The sequence below is a fragment of the Plasmodium knowlesi genome (assembly GCF_000006355.2).
Source record: "Plasmodium knowlesi strain H genome assembly, chromosome: 13".
Classification (NCBI taxonomy): Eukaryota; Apicomplexa; class Aconoidasida; order Haemosporida; family Plasmodiidae; genus Plasmodium; species Plasmodium knowlesi.
The window spans coordinates 2,267,681-2,283,539 of record NC_011914.2 but is presented as its reverse complement, the minus strand read 5'-3'; the positions used below and the strand labels follow the sequence as shown (position 1 = coordinate 2,283,539).

Below are 15,859 nucleotides of genomic sequence, written 5' to 3'. Positions count from 1 at the left end.
ATACGTACATAAATACGTACGTATAATACGCACGCGCACATGGTATATAAAAATAGCAATTTTGTACCAATAAATAATAATATTTTTTGCACTGAACGTAAAAGTGGCCGATCCCCTTTGCCCTTTTTCTTCCCTCAGAACTTATTTTTTCTTTTTTTCTGTGCTCAACGTAAAAATGACCCCCCCCCCTGGACATTTTTTTTTCTCCCTCCCATAACTCAGTTTTTTTTCTTTCTTTTACGCCTAGTAAGGGTAAAAATTCATGTATAATATATACCCCGGGAACTTACTTTTTTTCCCCCGCGTGCATGTTTCTATTCTATTTCTTTTTCTCATTGCATTGCACTACTGCACGTCAGCGATCTTGACGGCAATTCCGCGCATTAACGTTTACCTGCGAAACTGGTCGTGGAAAGGCAGATAATTTAAACATATAAATTCGTCCTAACAGTCATTTTATGTAAATTGGGAACAACGTCAAAAAAAAAAAAAAAAAAAACTTCCATTCAAATTGGAAATATTTATACTTATATATTTGCGAGCATTTTCCTCGTAAAAGAAAATTGCGGAAATGGGGTAACTTCTAGTAAGTGCTCTCTCCATATATTAAGATTACTTGGAAAAAAAAAAAAATTAATAATCTAGTCCTCGTTTCCCTATATATCCATATTTTATATATTATAAAAGAGTTAAATTTTTCAAATTAAAATTGCAAGTTGACGCTATTTTTTTTTTTTTTTTTCCAAACAAAAGAAAGCACTATTGACAAGATAGTACATAAATATATATACATTTATTATATGCATTATATATATAAGTACATTCGAGCATTTTTAGAGTTATGTTACGTGTTCTATAATATCTTTGTGCGCATTTTAGCCCATTCATTATTTTTTTAGTCGGATTTTACGTAAAACCCGAAACCAAAGGGGGTAGGGGCTGACGGGGTAATATATAATAATATTAATGGGGTGCTTGAAATCGCAAAAAATATGACAAAAGTGATATTAAATTTATTTTATTACCTTTTAATATAAATTTATAAAGGAAAAGAACTTAACTTATAAATTACCCATTAATCCATATATACTCCCATAATACAGCAAATAGTCGGAGGCAATATAATCACGCATGTATAATATAAAACGCTTCCATATGTTTTTATTACCATTTTATTTATTTTTTTTTTTTTCAAGTTTCCATGCGCAATCGCAAATAATAAAAAAACAAATTTGTTTTCCCGCTATTTTTCTAAACAATTTTTCTGTAAATTTTTGAGTAATGTAAAATTTATAATAGTTTACTTTTCCAAATCTACAAAAAATAGCGATAAAAAATATATATTAATATTTTCCTTCATTCGCTAATCTTTTTTATTCATTCATTTTTTCATTCATTTGGCCATTCACCCCTTTTTCGCCTATTCGCCCTTTTCGGCCATTCAAACCCCATTGGGTTATTTTCATACTTTCTTTCTTTTTTTTTTTTTGTTTCAAAAAAAATTCTTTAAAAAAAAATTATTTGTAAGATTTACAAATATTTTTTATTCCCCCGGCATCATTGCTGTTCGAAAATTCGTTTAGAAAACTCAATTTCATCCAAGTAAGTTTAAGCGAAGAAAGTACCATAACTCCGCTAACGCTAATAAGCAAATTAGAGAGAGCGAGATCTGTTCGGCATTCGTGCGTGAAGTATATCTATAATATATGTATATTTCATGCCTCCCTATTATCGCCTTCTCTTCTTGAGCGCGCTAAAATTGTATAATTGAGGTTATGTACCAATTGGATGTACTTTCCCTGCGTCAGTGTTATATAATATTTATCTGCACTTGGCCGCAAGTATATATATATATAAATATATACGCCAGGGCGATGCGCATATCTGCCGAACGGTTGGTTCCATTCGATCGGTCGTTTTGCGCTAAGGCTCACATGTTCACTCGTACGGATCTGTTTTCCCTACGCGAATGAAAGAGTGGCGCGCGCAAATTTATGCTATACTTTATATGTATATACTTGTTTGCCTTGCAAGTGATATACATCTCCCCAAAATTGTCATCCATCAGATTTGTCTTCCCTTTTATATGCCGTCCTATACACTTGCTTTCGATGAGAGACCAACCATACTTTGTGGATGCTTACCTTATCCATTTTACTAATCACACCTTCATAATTTTTTACGTAACGCTTCACCCCCGCAGAGGAAACCCTTTATGCTTTAAAAGGAACACCTAAGCATATAAGTAGATGCACCCTTTTGACCCCTCCGTAACACTCATCCAGAAATACCAACACACATACATCTAAATCAAAATGGATATAGCAGTGAAAGAACAAGACTACTCAAACGGGCTTATCAAAAACTCAGCCGCGTTTGAAAATCTCAAATTTAGCAATATCAAAAATTTTAAAGTTCAGAAAAGATTCCAAATACTCTATTTCATTCTGTTTGTTTTTGTAACGGGGATATTTTTCTTCTTCCTAATTAGTACCTATTTCTTTTCCCCCAATTATAACGTTAACAAAATTGTACAGAACACCGAACATTTAACTTTAGCTTTTAAAATAGAGAGACCCTATGACAAGGTATTAAAAACTATCTCCAAGAAAAACTTGAAAAATTATGTGAAGGAAACCTATAATTTCTTCAAATCTGGATATATGAAACAGAACTATTTAGGAAGTGAAAATGATGTAATCGAATTAGATGATGTAGCAAACATTATGTTTTATGGAGAAGGAGAAGTTGGAGACAATCACCAAAAATTTACACTCATTTTTGACACTGGTTCAGCCAACTTGTGGGTCCCAAGTAAGAAATGTACTTCCCTCGGATGCCACATTAAAAACCTGTACGATTCTAGCAAATCCAAAACTTACGAGAAAGATGGAACTAAAGTTGACATCACTTACGGATCTGGAACCGTAAAAGGTTTCTTCAGTAAAGATTTAGTAACCTTGGGTCATTTGTCCATGCCATACAAATTTATAGAAGTCACCGACACCGATGAATTAGAACCCATTTACAGTAGCACCGAATTCGATGGAATATTAGGTTTAGGATGGAAAGATCTTTCCATCGGATCCATTGATCCCATCGTTGTAGAATTAAAGAACCAAAACAAAATAGACAATGCCTTATTCACCTTCTACCTTCCCATCCACGATGTCCACGCCGGTTACCTAACCATTGGTGGAATTGAAGAAAAATTCTACGAAGGAAACATCACTTACGAAAAATTAAATCACGACTTGTACTGGCAAATTGATTTAGATGTACATTTTGGAAAACAAACTATGCAAAAGGCCAACGTCATTGTTGATAGTGGTACAACAACTATTACCGCCCCTTCAGAATTCTTGAACAAATTTTTTGCTAACCTAAATGTTATTAAAGTTCCTTTCCTTCCATTCTACGTAACCACTTGTGATAATAAGGAAATGCCAACTCTTGAGTTCAAATCAGCCAACAACACTTACACCTTGGAGCCCGAATATTACATGAACCCACTTCTCGACGTCGATGACACCTTATGTATGATTACCATGTTACCAGTCGACATTGATACCAACACCTTCATTTTGGGAGACCCATTCATGAGAAAATACTTCACCGTTTTTGACTACGACAACGAGAGTGTCGGTTTTGCTATCGCTAAGAACTGATCGGAATGGTTAGGAGAAGAATCAAGTGGAGAGAAGAAAAAAAAAAAAACAGGGGCTAATATTAACATTTACTCTTTCTACTACACACATCACTTTGGAATACCATCGAAGGACAGTGCTTTTTTATTCCAATGACGAAACATAGAACGGAAATTAAATAATATGAAAGAGAGAGAAAAAAAGGAGACTGGCAAGTAGCGGAGTTACACACACATTTATGCGTTGATGCTATAATTAGAGTACAGCCTCTGCCCGAGGGGAGCTGATACCCCCCCTCCAAAAAAAAAAAAAAAAAAACAAACAAAAAAAAAAGACGTGGTAATATCCTTATGTTATTTATTTTCCTTTTCTTTTTTTTTTTTTTTTTTTTTTTTTTTTTTTTTAACTCCCTTACGCCTTTTTCCGACCCTTTAAGTCATTTTCATTATTGGTAATCCAATCGAGTAAATGAAAGAGGAGCTTTTTTATAATATTTAGAACGACCATGATTCAGCGGGCCGGGCAACTTGATCGGCTCCGCCCCAACTGTCACTGTATGTTTAAAGAAAAAAAAAAAAAAAAAATGTGAAAATAAGCGTGCCTGCTTATGTGTGTTGTCGTGTTAACCTTCCTTTTTTTTTTTTTTTCCTTTTCTCTTTTTTTTTTTTTTTTTTTTTTTTTTTTCGGTCTCTCCTTACTTTTAGCACGAATGCATAATATATATTCCTATGCGTGTGGACCCATCCATCTATGTTTTGCATGAAGAAGTTTATATCTAAGGAGAGAGGAATGTACATGTAGATAGAAAATAACAAACGATAAGTGATAAATGATAAAGGATAAATCTTCTTATTACCACATGTGTATACCACATTTGCGGTTGGTATGTATGCCCATGTTACATACGTGCCCTCATGTTTATATGTATGCACACCACGTCTGTACCATAATAATATGAAACAGAGAAATCAGAAAACTTCCAAAGGAAACTACAATGTTGTAGATATATGTGTATATACGTCTTTCTTCCACATAAAGGACACAAAACAGTTTGGAAGGGTTGACAGCGCAGCTCTGAGTTATAAGTCTCAGGGGTTATCCATCTCAACTTAAGAATTGACATTTTTTTCGGGGTGGAAACACCAGATGAACGATAGAGGAAACACCGGTCCCTGCAACGTACTCTGCCGTATGCTCCTGCCTTGTCTTTCTATAATTTTTACGCGCTCCACATATCCGCGGACTGACGCACCACCATTAAACTGGGCATCCTACCACCGTTATATTTTTTTTTTTATCTCGCTGGTGTTGCAAACGTGTTGACCATATTTAGAGCGTAAAAAAAAACGCAGGGGCCTCAACCGGCGCCAAGTTTATTTTCACCCCTCGTGCATGCAGCAGGAAGGCCTCCTCAGTTATATACCCCGCATGTTGTGTATGCGAAGGGGACACTGAGGAAATAATGAATAAAAACAATGACACTTGCTACTACGCGGGGATTTAAAATATACATACATATATATACATACATACATATACATATACATACATATATATACCGTAAGAAATGGCTAAAAAAGGGGCTAAAGAATGGATAACACCTATATCATCAGTACATAAAAAAAAATAAATGTATGGTGAGCCAACGTCACTATACGCGGGGGTGGGGCCCTAGTGGGGAGGAGGTGTATATACATATATAAAATATAGCACATATATACAACATGCGTAATGGTCGTGCATGTGGCACACCTTATCCTGGGGTCGCGTCGTAACTGCCTTCGCAACGATCAAACTGAGGAGAAAAAGTAGAAACTATATAATCATTTCCCTTTTTCCCCCCCGCATCCCCTGTGTTAGTTGTCGTAAAAGCTCTTCATCTTCCTCTTCCGTTTGTTCTTTTTAACCGATACCAGCCCAATCGCACTGCTAGGGCTGGTGACACTAGAAGGGGTTTTCTTCTTATCTTCATCGAGGAATTCTTTGATGTATTCCTTTTCCATTTGCTTCCTATACGCTATGCACTGTTGTTTGACATTTTCAATTTCCTCGTAGGTCATATTTTTGGTAACCAGAAATCTTTTGGCTCTCCTCTTCCCACCGCTAACTTTATACTGGGCTGTCCAGCTGCTTCTGCTTTTTTCAAAATAGACTCCAGAAACACCGGTTGGTCCAAAAACCTCTCGCAGATTTTCCTGATCAACGCTTGTAAATTTTTCTAGCTTCTTAACTCTTGAAGATTTTATTTCATAATTTTGTGAAGGCGACAAAGATTTCACATTTTTGTTTTTTTTTTCCGTCTGTTGATGATATTTTCCAAATTTATTTCTTCTCATAGTTCTTAACTCTCGATTCGTTGCTGATTTGTTGTTTAGGTCTTTCGCCGCAGTGTTACTGGCCCACATTTTATTTTTTCCTCTTCCTATGTATCTGTTCTTAAGTTCCATTTTGGCTACACGCCCTCTTCTTCTTCCAGGCCCGGTGGTTATACCTACCCCTCCACCAACACTTGAGGATCTCCTTCTAGTCCTTACGACAACTTTAGTTCTACCTTCATCTTCCACCTCATCCTCCTCATCATAATCACCGTCGTCACTATCCTCGTCATCACCATCATCATCATCGTTACCGTTATCATCCTCCTCGTATGCTAATCCTCCATCGGTGCCTTCACCAGCGCTTCCTCCCAGTCCTTGTTGATGATTCATATAGATAATTTCATCTATAGTCCTATTCATTTTTTCAATATCATTCTTTCTTAACATGTAATATTCTTCTGAAGTCATTTCTCCATTGAAACAAATTTTTAAATCATCATTAGGGTTCCCATTTTCATTGTGAAAAATATTCAGGTTATTACAATTACAGAAAAAATCACTTTCTTTCATAAAAACATCCAATTTTTTGTAATTTCCATTTTTTCCTTCATTTAAATTATTTCCAAAATTATCATATTGAATTCCTGAGCACACAGAACAAAAGCTCTTCAAGTCTACTGAGGAAATTTCCACGTTGTAAAAATCCTCCTTCCCGCTTCCATATGTTTTGTTCGTTTCGCTGTTCGCTGCATCGCTGTGTGTACCACCATCTACGCATGTTGTCCCTATGGTGTACAAGTTTCCAAAGTCCCTCTCTGCTTTAAACCTTCTGTTCAAATCTCCCGTACTTACTTCTCCCTCATCCTTCCCCTGCTGTGCATGATTGGATTCCTCTGCTCCTTCAGGATCGCCGCTTCCATTGTCCCCCTTGGCTAGATTATTGTTATAGCTTCCCCTGGGGTCGTTGGCAGGAAAATTATTATTATTCACCTCCACACCGCCGCCACGTGTCACCTCACCGTATCGAAAGTTCTCCAAATAATCATACAGCTCGTTTAAATCTGTTATCAGTATGTTTAAGTTGTTTAAAAAAATATTGTTACGAAGGTGCCCTTTGCTACTACGCTTGTCTCCGTGCGCTCCTTTCGCAGCTCCACTTTCCGCCCCCCTTGCGGTAACCCCTTCCTCATTGTTCATATTTTTCTTCCCCTCGTAACCAGACTCAATCTCGGTGTTCTGCACATCACTGTCACAACTATCCTCGTTAAATTCGCTCTCCTTAGCGCTTCCATTATCATTAGTGTCGCTATCGCTACTTCCACTACCCTTACGAAGTAAGATTCTACTTCTTCTAATGTTTACACTTCCCAAGAACTTTGCAATCACTTCCGCAGTGCACCCCGAAGTGCTCCTGCCTCCCTTGTACCACTGCGAAGAGGGAGTATAATTCGGTACCATCTTCGGTTCCACCACGGGCAGAGGAGCTTTCTTGTTTTTCCTTTCAGTAGTTTCTTCCCCCTTCATGATGGCATCTTCACTGGGGGGATTATTCCCTTCAGGTTGATCCTTTGCATTGGAGGTGTTCTTCCCCTCTTCTGCAGTTCTATCTTCCCATTCGAACTTCGCACCCGTATAATGGTGCGTGCTCTCTACCATGGACACACTCCTTGCCTTTTCATCAAAGTGTTCGTAGCTTTTTCCTAAGCGCTTTCCATATCTACCGCTTCTATCACGACTGCAGTTTTTGTCGTTCATCTCCGTAATTTCATCTGCAGTAGTAAATGCTCTCCTCAGTTTGTGTGGCCAACGTGTGTTCCCAGCATCATATTCCTTCTTCGCTATAGATGGTCTCCCCCTTCCATGTTTCGTCATCCAAGTGAAGGCTTTTTTGGAGGGCCTTCCCCTTCCAAGATGCATTCCTTTACTATGTTGACGAATCACTACATTGGTTTTGTTTTCCCGGGGTGCTTGCACCTCGTCTATCATCACACAAAACGTTTCGACAAATTCACTTATGAACTTCTCGGTGCCATTCTTTCTTAAGTTATCTGCAGGGGAATAATTCACATCTTTGTATTTCTCAACAAAGGAAGAAATTTTATTCTTGTTAATGTAAAAGGAGTTCCATTTTTTGGTAATATTAATCATCGTGGGGGAATGGGTACTAATAAAAAGCTTCAGTTTTTTTTTTATATCTGACGATTCCTCCTTATTGAAAAAGTGAAAATAATTTTCACTGGCATTCAGTTTGTTCACATATAAATGCTTGCATGGGTCATATAGAAAATTTAAAAATTGGGCCTCTTCTTCACTTTTGTTGTTTTCACTCTTTAGGTTGTATATGTTGCTACTCCTGTTTCTCTGATGGGGAGTTTCTGTTTCTCGGTTCCATTCCTCCGCTTGGTTTTCCCCCTGATCGGCCTCCACCACGGTTGGCAGATGTGGCCGCAGCTGCTGCGATGGCAACTGTGGTAGTAACTGTGGTGATGAATGCCTTGGCGACTGGTGTGGAGACTGGATTGGCAACTGACGTGGAGACTGCGTTGGGGACTGGATTGGAGACTGCCTTGGCGACTTCTGTGACAATTGCTCCCGCTGCTGCTTATGCTCAGCGCCACCCGACGTACTAGACACCTCCCCGCCGAGATCTCCGCTGACGCAAGGTCCACCAAAACACTTCGAAGACTCACCTAAAAAAGTATTCTTCCCATTTATTATGTGCGTAAAGTCGTAAAGCATAATATTCTCCCCCTTGTTAGTAAAGGTTGAAAAAATCTTTATGCTTACTAAATTGAAATATATATAACAAGAAAATATAAATTTCTTCAACAGAAAAAAGTACATATAAATGTCTTCCTTTCCGCACAGAATCTTATATAAATGGTAATTAAAATTTGACATGGGTCCATCATTTGTGCAAATGTAGATAGAGCACCACTTTTTCTTTTCTTTATATAGAAGCTGATATATCGTCAGGCAATTCTCCTTAATCATCTTTATATCATAGTTGTATGGATTCGATGTTGAAATGAAGAAGCGACAAGAATTGGATAGCTTCTCTTCATAATTATTGGAGTTAACCTTCTCACGATAATAATCCATTAGTATCCTTTCCACATTAACTGAATTAGCTGTTAATGCAGTGTCATGCATATCTCTTTGTGCTCTTATTTTCTTCCGCATTATTTTTTCAGGTGCGTCAGGATTATATATTTTTCTTCCACTTTTATCGCACCCGTCTTCTCCTGCCTTGTACTTTTCCTTCCACATTGGATCCTTGCCGCTGGATTGTGTCTGTTCTGTTGTCGCTACGGTCACGTTGTTTGCCACACCGTCATTCCCAACGTCGTTACGTAAGTGGATTTCCCTGGGGTACAAGTAGCTCGCGTTGTTATATCCGTCGGTGCTGAGCGTGCTCGCGGGTTTTCCAGCTCCGACAGTGTTGCACGCTTCAACGGTATTGCACGCTTCGCTGCTGTTGCCCGCGCTGAAGTTGCTCTGCATAACGGGAGCATCACACACCTTCCACTCATCATATGCACTCGAATTTTTGAACGGATGGACACTCATGTCTGCATTCGTGTTAAGGTTCACATCTGCATTTAAGCTGTCACCGACGAGACCCCCTCTGTTTTTCTCCTCAAGGAATATATTTGCCACTTTATGGATCCCTTCAAACATAGTGGAATCTAAATTTGAGCTTTCCTCCCGATGGTTGCTACCATTGGTGCAGTAACTGGGGTCATCCGCTTTGATTTCACAGGGGGGAGTCGCAGTGGTGCTACTGGAACTAACTCCACCGGTACTCACATTAAGTGAAAACTTCTCCTCCCCATCGTGGTAGTGTTGCTCATTGTTTGTAGCATATTCCTCGTTTCCGTCCCCACAATTGTTACCATCAAACGTATAATCCGTCTTAGTGTTCTTTTCTACACTGCTTCCAATATCTGTCGCGTGGTTTTGAGCGCTACCCATTTCTTCATCCTCTCCACAGTATTCGCCAGATATACCTTCCCCTTTACGGATTATTCCTTCACCCCCTTCTCCATCTTCCTCTTCCTTTTCTTCAGCATTCTCCACTTCTCCTTCTTCCTCTGCCTCCTTGACGTCTTTCTCCCTCTCGTATTTCTTGTTAATACTCTTGAGAACTCCAAAACACAGATTTCTTAGATTACTTGCGGCGTTCACCATTTTGGGAATTCACCGGCTCATCTTTCGATTCCGTTTCTTTTTCGCTCTCTTTTACTGTATTATGTTCCGACTGAGGGTCTTCTCACGGGAATCGCCCAGTGGGGTGGAACGTTGTTGTTCAGATGTATACTACGCTTATTTGGCGCAAGTAGGCACAAATGTACACCGTGCCAGTACACAAGGTTATGCACTAATCAAATGCACGTTGGTACTTAATAATGTACCATAATCATATACACATAAAGGCTACGGATGGGAGGGACATGGCACCCCCGCTGCAACCACGAATGGTAGTTTCAGCCTAAGTGCTTCCTCTCCCTTTTTTTTTTTTTTTTTTTACAACACGAAAAAGGGTTCTAGAAATTGGGTTCTAGAAATTGGATTCTAGAAAAATGGGTTCTAAAAATTCGTGTTCTAAAAATTTAGGTTCTAGAAACTCAAATTCTGGAAAGTTGAATCTAGAATTATAGGTTCTACCAATTTAATTGATTTCCCTTAATTCTTGGAGTGTTCACTCCGCACTCAGAATTGAGCTGCTCATAATGCTATACTACCGTAACAATAACCTGTTACTGTTACTGTTATTACTATTAATTTTGTTTTTTGTTTTTTGTTATCATTAGTATTTCTATTATTCATATTTTTTTTATTAATATTACTGCTTTATTTTAGGTATTTTTTTTTTTTTTTTTTTTTTTCCATCGTGGTTCTAACCTAGCCAACTCGCAGCCCGCTAACTGCGCAACGGAAATTTTTTTCTTTTTGGCGGGCAATACAGGGTTACCTACGTCGGTATTCTTACCTGTACACGTATATATATACTAATATATGTATTTGTACATATATGCAACGCCTTCCTTTTGTTTATTTTGCGCATCGGTAAGGAATACACAGTTCTTACTACTTTTGCACCTCTTTTTCTATTGTCGGACTGGATATGGCACTACCCCTCTTGATGTATAAATAAATTTATGTAGATACATATCTAGCACTTCTGACGCGCTTCCTACGCATTTAAAATTGCGCTAGTACTTGTCACGTATATGTAAATAATATAATACGCGTTTCTAAAAGGCAGAGGTGGAAATATAATCTCTTCTTCGCAATATTTTCTGTTTCAACACCTTAATGTCATCGATTTTCCACTGGCAATATCTTCGCTTCGGATTTATTTATAGCACATATGTAATATCTACGTTTTAGAAGTGAAAGGCGAACGCATTCGCATAATCTATCTACGTTCTTTTATTGGGCGTAGTAAATTGGAGCACAGTTGTATAGATATAATATGGCTACTGCTGTATTTATATAACCCACGCAAATCTAGGGGAACCGCAGAGCAAAATCGTTCCTTTTAGTTATCTGTAAATAGCACCCTATTGGAAATATTCATTTATGCACAAATATAAATATATTCAAATGTACTAATATATATATATATCTAATTTTTTACTATTTTTTTTTTTTTTTTTTTTTTTTTTTTACAACCTTTTTGTGCTTTCGTTACATTCTGTTTTTTTTTTTTTTTTTTAATTTGTTGTTCGTTCACGGATAGATAAACGCTACCTACGTCCTTTAGGTCAAACAAAGTGGGAAAAACGGCTAAAGCGTTTAATCTACACAAATAGGAAATATATGCATATGGAGATGTATGTTTACATGGAAAAATAGAAACATGTTTTAAATGTTAACTAAAATAGATGTACGTTTAGGTATACCATAGAGGAGGGAGGGTGGCAATCTGTAGAGTCTTTTTTATGTTACAGAAATTGCTTCTCCTTTTTAGATGCACGTGGGGAGTATCACATATGTGTATCTATTGGTAGGGGGAAACTTAAAAAAAAAAAAAAAGTACTAGAAGAAGGCTGCTAATTTGTGTAGGCAAACTTCACGCGGAAAATAAGGGGTTTTTAAGGGTGGCATGAATCGATAAAGGTAGATAACTTATCATACTGTGTGATACGTGCACACTCTGTGTATGTTCTACGTAGGAATATCACCTGGATCAGTGGTGATAGTCTCTCGGTTGCAATTCGAAGCGGACAACTATGCCTGCCACACAAATAGCAGTTCTCTACGGAGGCATAAATATTTGTGCACGAAAAAAACAACAGAATAAATTTTCAAACAGTTTTCATAGTATACATCCAATGTGACATACACCACAAGTGGGTTCATTCAAGGATAGGCAGATGAAGTTCGGTTACTTCGAATCTGTTACCACAGTTCTGTTATCACACTTTTTCGTAAATAAAATTTTGTTGCTCTCTTCTTTTTTACTTGTAAAATGTACATATATCACTGTGTTACACACAGGGGCGGAGAAGGGATGACACTTTTTATGTGTACATGGAAAAAAAAAAAAAAAAAAAAGAAGAAACGACACATGTATGTGTACACTTCTACCACAAAATGTGTATAGATTCGGGCACTTCACACCTTTTATAATCAGCACCGTGAGCGTAAATTTCATTCGTCTTAATGGTGTAATGAGATAACGTTGCACGGAAGTACATATGTACGGAAGGGGTAAGTGCTATTTCGCCATGTACCACACACATATACATACATTCAAGCCACACAAGATAATTTATGATTCTTCATTAGTATTCATTAGTATGTAACTACCCCGTAAAGTACATGTGCGGATGAATCAGAGACTCCAGTTATTAATTGCGAGTCTTGCAGGACGTACATATGTAGATCCATCCATAAAAATTACAATAAATTTAGCTGAAAAGAGAAAATCACCAAAACTCTAGTACAACTTTCTCATTGCATACATTAATTTGTACAGATGCAAAATTTTATATAATAACAAAATGGTTTGAATTATGAAGTACACTCTTTTAAAATAATATGGTACAAGTAAAAAAAAAAAAAAAAAAAAAAAAAAAAAAAAGTGGATGCAGGTGTGAATCGTTAGGTACTACCTGAAGGTAGAACTACCTACTAGTTCGCTGAAATTTCCAGAAGAAGGTAGATGTAAATAAACTTCACTCGATTAATTTCTCCTTTTTGTACATTCGTTCAGTTGATGCGAAAGTGGCGCAATTTGTGTGTGAATATCCACCGCTGTATGCACCTAGGCCTATACGTACCAGTAGGTGCGAAGTTTCGCAGAGGGAGAAAATTGCTATGGCTAACGTTGGAAGAATGTACGTTACTAACGAATTTACCTATGCAACCACATGGGCATACATGAGATACTCAACTGCACAGGAGAGATATCCCTTCTGTTGTACAGGAGAGCAATTATCTATTTTTCCCCCAGCGCTTAAATTCTATGGATGAAATTACAAAACTAAAAAAAAATGCTCTTCAAGTAGGTTCTTAAAAGGTGCGCATAAAACGGACCCAAAACAAAACGGGGGATACAGTGGTAGAACACACGGTATGTATAAAAGCGCGGTTCGGTTAAAGGAAAAAAAAAAAAAAAAAAAAAAAAGTTAACATATAAACTTAGAAAAAAAAAAAAAAAAAAAAAAAAAGGCATTAATTGTCCCTATTTAGTTGTCAGAAAAGTGGGACTTCTTTCTTGCACACTATGGGCAAATATACATATAAACAAATAACCACTGTTCAGCAGATTAGCACAAACGTGCCTACGTGCCAGTAGGTTAACGCCCCGTAGAACTGCAATAGCAGAAGGGACACGGTGATCGAAGGTGCGCAATCCGAAGGCGCTTAAATGGGACAATAACTAGCACACTCCTCAATTTTGCGTGTGCATGTGTATTCGTGCCATAGAAGATTGTTGCAAAAATGAAAAAATAAAATATACATATATATATATGCATAGATCATGAATGTGTGCATTTATGCATACATTCGTTTACCCATACGTGGTGCTCCTTTTACGTTACTGTACGTTTTCTTTTTTTTTTTTTTGAGTGAACATATACTAATTTGGGGGTACCGTGCAGTCTATAACGCTGCGGAGAGCCGCGTGTTTACAGTAAACGGAAATCTCGCTTTTATACATATGTATAGATACATACACATAGCACGGATTGTGGGAAATTTTGCCTTAAAATGTGAAAAGCGGTTTTGTTGATCAAAGCCAAGGAACATGTGTCGTATGCACCAAAAAAAAAAAAAAAAAAAAAAAAAAAAAAAAGAGCCTATACTAATTATTCGCTCATATATGTAGGTCTAATGGGATAAAAAAAAAAAAAAAAAAAAAAAATCTGTTCAAAAAAACATTTTTGAAATAACTTCCAAACGCATTTTCATTACAACTCGCGGAAAAGGGAGTTGTACTTTTTTGAGCCAACAATTTGGATAGGTCTCTCCTTTCGCTCAGTTAGTAGTCCCATTTGAGGGGATCCCGACGGTAGCGAAAACAAATGAGGGAGTCTTCACATGTATAAATGAGCAGAGAACTGCTACTGCATGTGTACTTTTGACATACGGTGTATATACACTCAAGGCGCACCTACTTGCGGATACATAAATTTTGCACATAGGGACATCTATTCACACAGATCAATTATTTTACCTTCCGCTTGGCACACATATATGTACCTTTTTATAGATACTTTAGATATGTACCCTTTGTGCACGTGTGGAGGGGAGTTCCTCCGGTTTGCAGAGGATTCTTCGCAATGTACGTGAAGGAGCACTCCCCAAAAAAAAAAAAAAAAAAAAAAAAAAAAACAGTCGTACAAAATGTCGAAAACGTATTGCCGCTGTGGAACGTACCAGTCACAAAGATTTCAATACGTTGGCATGCCCCACAACTGGATAGTGCTTACGTTCGAGTTGCAAAAATGAAAAGGCTACAAACAGGATGGGGATTTTTATCCTCCTTAGTTTAGTTATTTAAATGTACGGAAATGCTAAACAAGCCGTATTTATCATTCATCACTCTGTCCACTGCTCCAAACACACTGTGTAATTGTTACTCCTCTCACAAATCATACTATTTTGTGAAAAGGAAAGCGGACAAAGGTGAAATTCCCAAAAGTACGTTCTACGCGAGAAATGGGCCTACCCGTAAATGAGGGTGTGGTACCAGAACGCACGAAGAAAGGGATTAAAGCATACAAACACAGAGCAAGTGGAATGGAAAACAAAAGAATAAATTTCGGCAGACATAGACGCCCACCATAAAGGTAAGAGGGAAACGGAGACACAGTTAAGGAGCGCCCATTTATAAAAATAAAATTGGCGTTCCCAATGGACAAAGAGAAGGAATTCTCCCTAATGACGAATGGACACACTTCCACATGTAGTGTTATAAGTGTGCCTCAAGAGGCATACCACGGGGAGGTACCACTCGGGAGGGGATTCCACGGGGGTAAGTACAAATCGTATAAAGGCCCAAAGGGGTATAGAGACAGATGAGCAGGTATTCAAATTTTTAAGGTGTGAAGATGAGCAAACAAGTGGAGGGTCAAAATAAAATAAAGAGGGACAAGTCTCCCTTCGACTAATCTTTGTCGCTGATTCACTTCCACAGGCGCATTTGCCATGTGTATATCTTTACATGGAATCTTTTTATCAGTTGGTAACATTCACACTGGGTGTGTATTTACGGATGGATATCTACATTAACAAATATGCGTCTGTCATTCGAATAAACATTTTTATTATCAATGCGTAGTGCAAAATGGTAAGAAAAAAAAAAAAAAAAAAAAAAAAAAAAAAACAGCCTTAAAAGAAGGAAAAAATATGCATTCAGGAAAAGGGATAAATGAC

General features: G+C 37.6%; 2 protein-coding genes across 2 annotated transcripts; one reads left to right on the top strand and one right to left on the bottom strand.

Annotated features, from left to right (window-relative positions):
- Positions 1–2,315: 2,315 nt before the first annotated feature.
- On the top strand, positions 2,316–3,668 carry PKNH_1350300 (plasmepsin IV, putative; the record flags this gene model as incomplete). Its single annotated transcript, XM_002260879.1, has 1 exon — positions 2,316–3,668. The coding sequence occupies one exon, from the start codon at positions 2,316–2,318 to the stop codon at positions 3,666–3,668; it is 1,353 nt and encodes a 450-aa protein (XP_002260915.1).
- Positions 3,669–5,503: 1,835 nt separating this feature from the next.
- On the bottom strand, positions 5,504–10,156 carry PKNH_1350200 (AP2 domain transcription factor AP2-G2, putative; the record flags this gene model as incomplete). Its single annotated transcript, XM_002260878.1, has 1 exon — positions 5,504–10,156. One exon carries the CDS (start codon positions 10,154–10,156, stop codon positions 5,504–5,506), a length of 4,653 nt encoding a protein of 1,550 aa, XP_002260914.1.
- Between the last annotated feature and the right edge of the window lie 5,703 nt (positions 10,157–15,859).